This window comes from Vairimorpha ceranae (genome assembly GCF_000988165.1).
Source record: "Vairimorpha ceranae strain PA08 1199 chromosome Unknown NODE_342, whole genome shotgun sequence".
Classification (NCBI taxonomy): Eukaryota; Fungi; Microsporidia; family Nosematidae; genus Vairimorpha; species Vairimorpha ceranae.
This window is the reverse complement of record NW_020169637.1, coordinates 33-1,680: the sequence shown is the minus strand read 5'-3', so window position 1 is coordinate 1,680 and position 1,648 is coordinate 33. Positions and strand designations below refer to the sequence as shown.

The window sequence follows — 1,648 nt, the reverse complement described above, 5'->3', positions numbered from 1 at the left end:
TAAAACAAAATTGTTTGCTTATTTTTTAAGAATGTCTGAAAAGAAGAAAAAACTATGTTTTGAATAATTTATGGTTTCTCCTTTTGTTTTCAATTTTTAAAAATAAGGGTAATTTTTTTTTAAAACGGTGTATATCAAAAAACGTGCATCACAAGTTAAAATTTTCCTTAAAAGATTATTAATTAAAAAGAATTGGTTCCTAAACATTTTTATTAATTTATAAAAGGTCATCCTTGGTGTTTTGTTATCGCTATTTTGGATATTTTTTTCTTCATTTTCATTCATTTAAAAAAATTAATTCTCCCTTTATTAATACTGCCACGTTTTCGATAAGCATGCTTAAGATGTGACCACAGGTTTTCAATTTGGTCCATATGTGCTCCTTGAGCATTAACAAACCCAACAGAGTGGTTTACCACTTCATGGAAAGATTTAAATTTGGCAACGGCCCCGGGGTAAGATGGATAACCATCAGTAACAATGATAGATTCGGGTACAACATGTTCATCGAACATATCTAGTATAGTCGGAGCTTTTCTGTTAGGAACAAGCTTTAGAACAAATTTCCTACAATTTCCCTCTTCTACACCCCCTACTAACCATTGTACATTAGGTTTGTTGTCCAGAGTACTGGATGGGTTAGGTATTAACTTAACTCCCCATTACAGATAGCAGTTTTGTCAAACTGCACCCCAATACCTTCTCCACCTATTTTAACCATTTCTGGCTCTTGTTCAAAAATTACTTGCAAAATTGGGTCTTTGATTTTAATATAGGTAGTCTCCGAACAATCGCAGAAATTAATGGCCCGTGCTAGGGTATAATCATATACCCAGCAATACATTCCCCTAAAAATTTTTACAAATTCTATATTCAAGAAGGCCATTTTAGACCCCTTCTTTAGGCTTGCCTTTGATCTGCATGACTTTAAAGAGTATCTGTAAGCATACCCGTCTATATACGGGGCAGCCACCATAATCCTCATTCTGTTATTACATTTAACAAAAGGGATTTCTTTTTTTATAGTATTAATTTTTAAAAAAATTCTATTGTCTTGGTACTTTTTAGAAAAAATTCTTCACTATATTTAAAACATAAAATTATTTCTTCCAGCTGATCCATTATAAGGGTTAAAAAATAATTCTTTTTTACCTTTACTCCATCTTTCCACCCCCCCCCACCAAAAAAAAAAATAACTACGTTTACTTTAAAAAATTTTGTACGTAGTCATTCTGATGGGGTGGAAAGATGGAGTAGCGCCACATTTTGTATTAAAGAAAGGTTTGTCTTTAATTAAAGAAAATTCCTTTCTGCAGCCCTGCCTAGTACATTTCACCATGTTTAAAACCCCTTTCTAAATGGTAACTTACCCAAACAAAACCTACAAAGGCGTTCTTGTACAATTTCATCGAGTGAAGTATGTAGAATATTTTCAACTTGTTCGAAATCTTCCTTCATTTTCATTTTGTTTTTTGAGGTTAAAAAATTTTAAACGGTAAGCTAAAATATGGTGAACTAAAGTACGCTTTAGTTTAAATTTTTGATGGAAATATAAGAATTATACCGATATCTTGTTTTGTAAATGCTAAACTGGTTATGCATTTAATATAATCTAAATGTTGTACCACCTAGATAAGTTTGTTTTAAT

General features: G+C 31.5%; 2 protein-coding genes across 2 annotated transcripts; both read right to left on the bottom strand.

Moving 5' to 3' along the window:
- Positions 1-646: 646 nt before the first annotated feature.
- On the bottom strand, positions 647-985 carry AAJ76_342000696 (hypothetical protein; the record flags this gene model as incomplete). The annotated part of the gene is made up of 1 exon (XM_024475260.1): positions 647-985. One exon carries the CDS (start codon positions 983-985, stop codon positions 647-649), a length of 339 nt encoding a protein of 112 aa, XP_024329395.1.
- Positions 986-1,207: 222 nt separating this feature from the next.
- On the bottom strand, positions 1,208-1,339 carry AAJ76_342000342 (hypothetical protein; the record flags this gene model as incomplete). The annotated part of the gene is made up of 1 exon (XM_024475259.1): positions 1,208-1,339. The coding sequence occupies one exon, from the start codon at positions 1,337-1,339 to the stop codon at positions 1,208-1,210; it is 132 nt and encodes a 43-aa protein (XP_024329394.1).
- Positions 1,340-1,648: the final 309 nt, after the last annotated feature.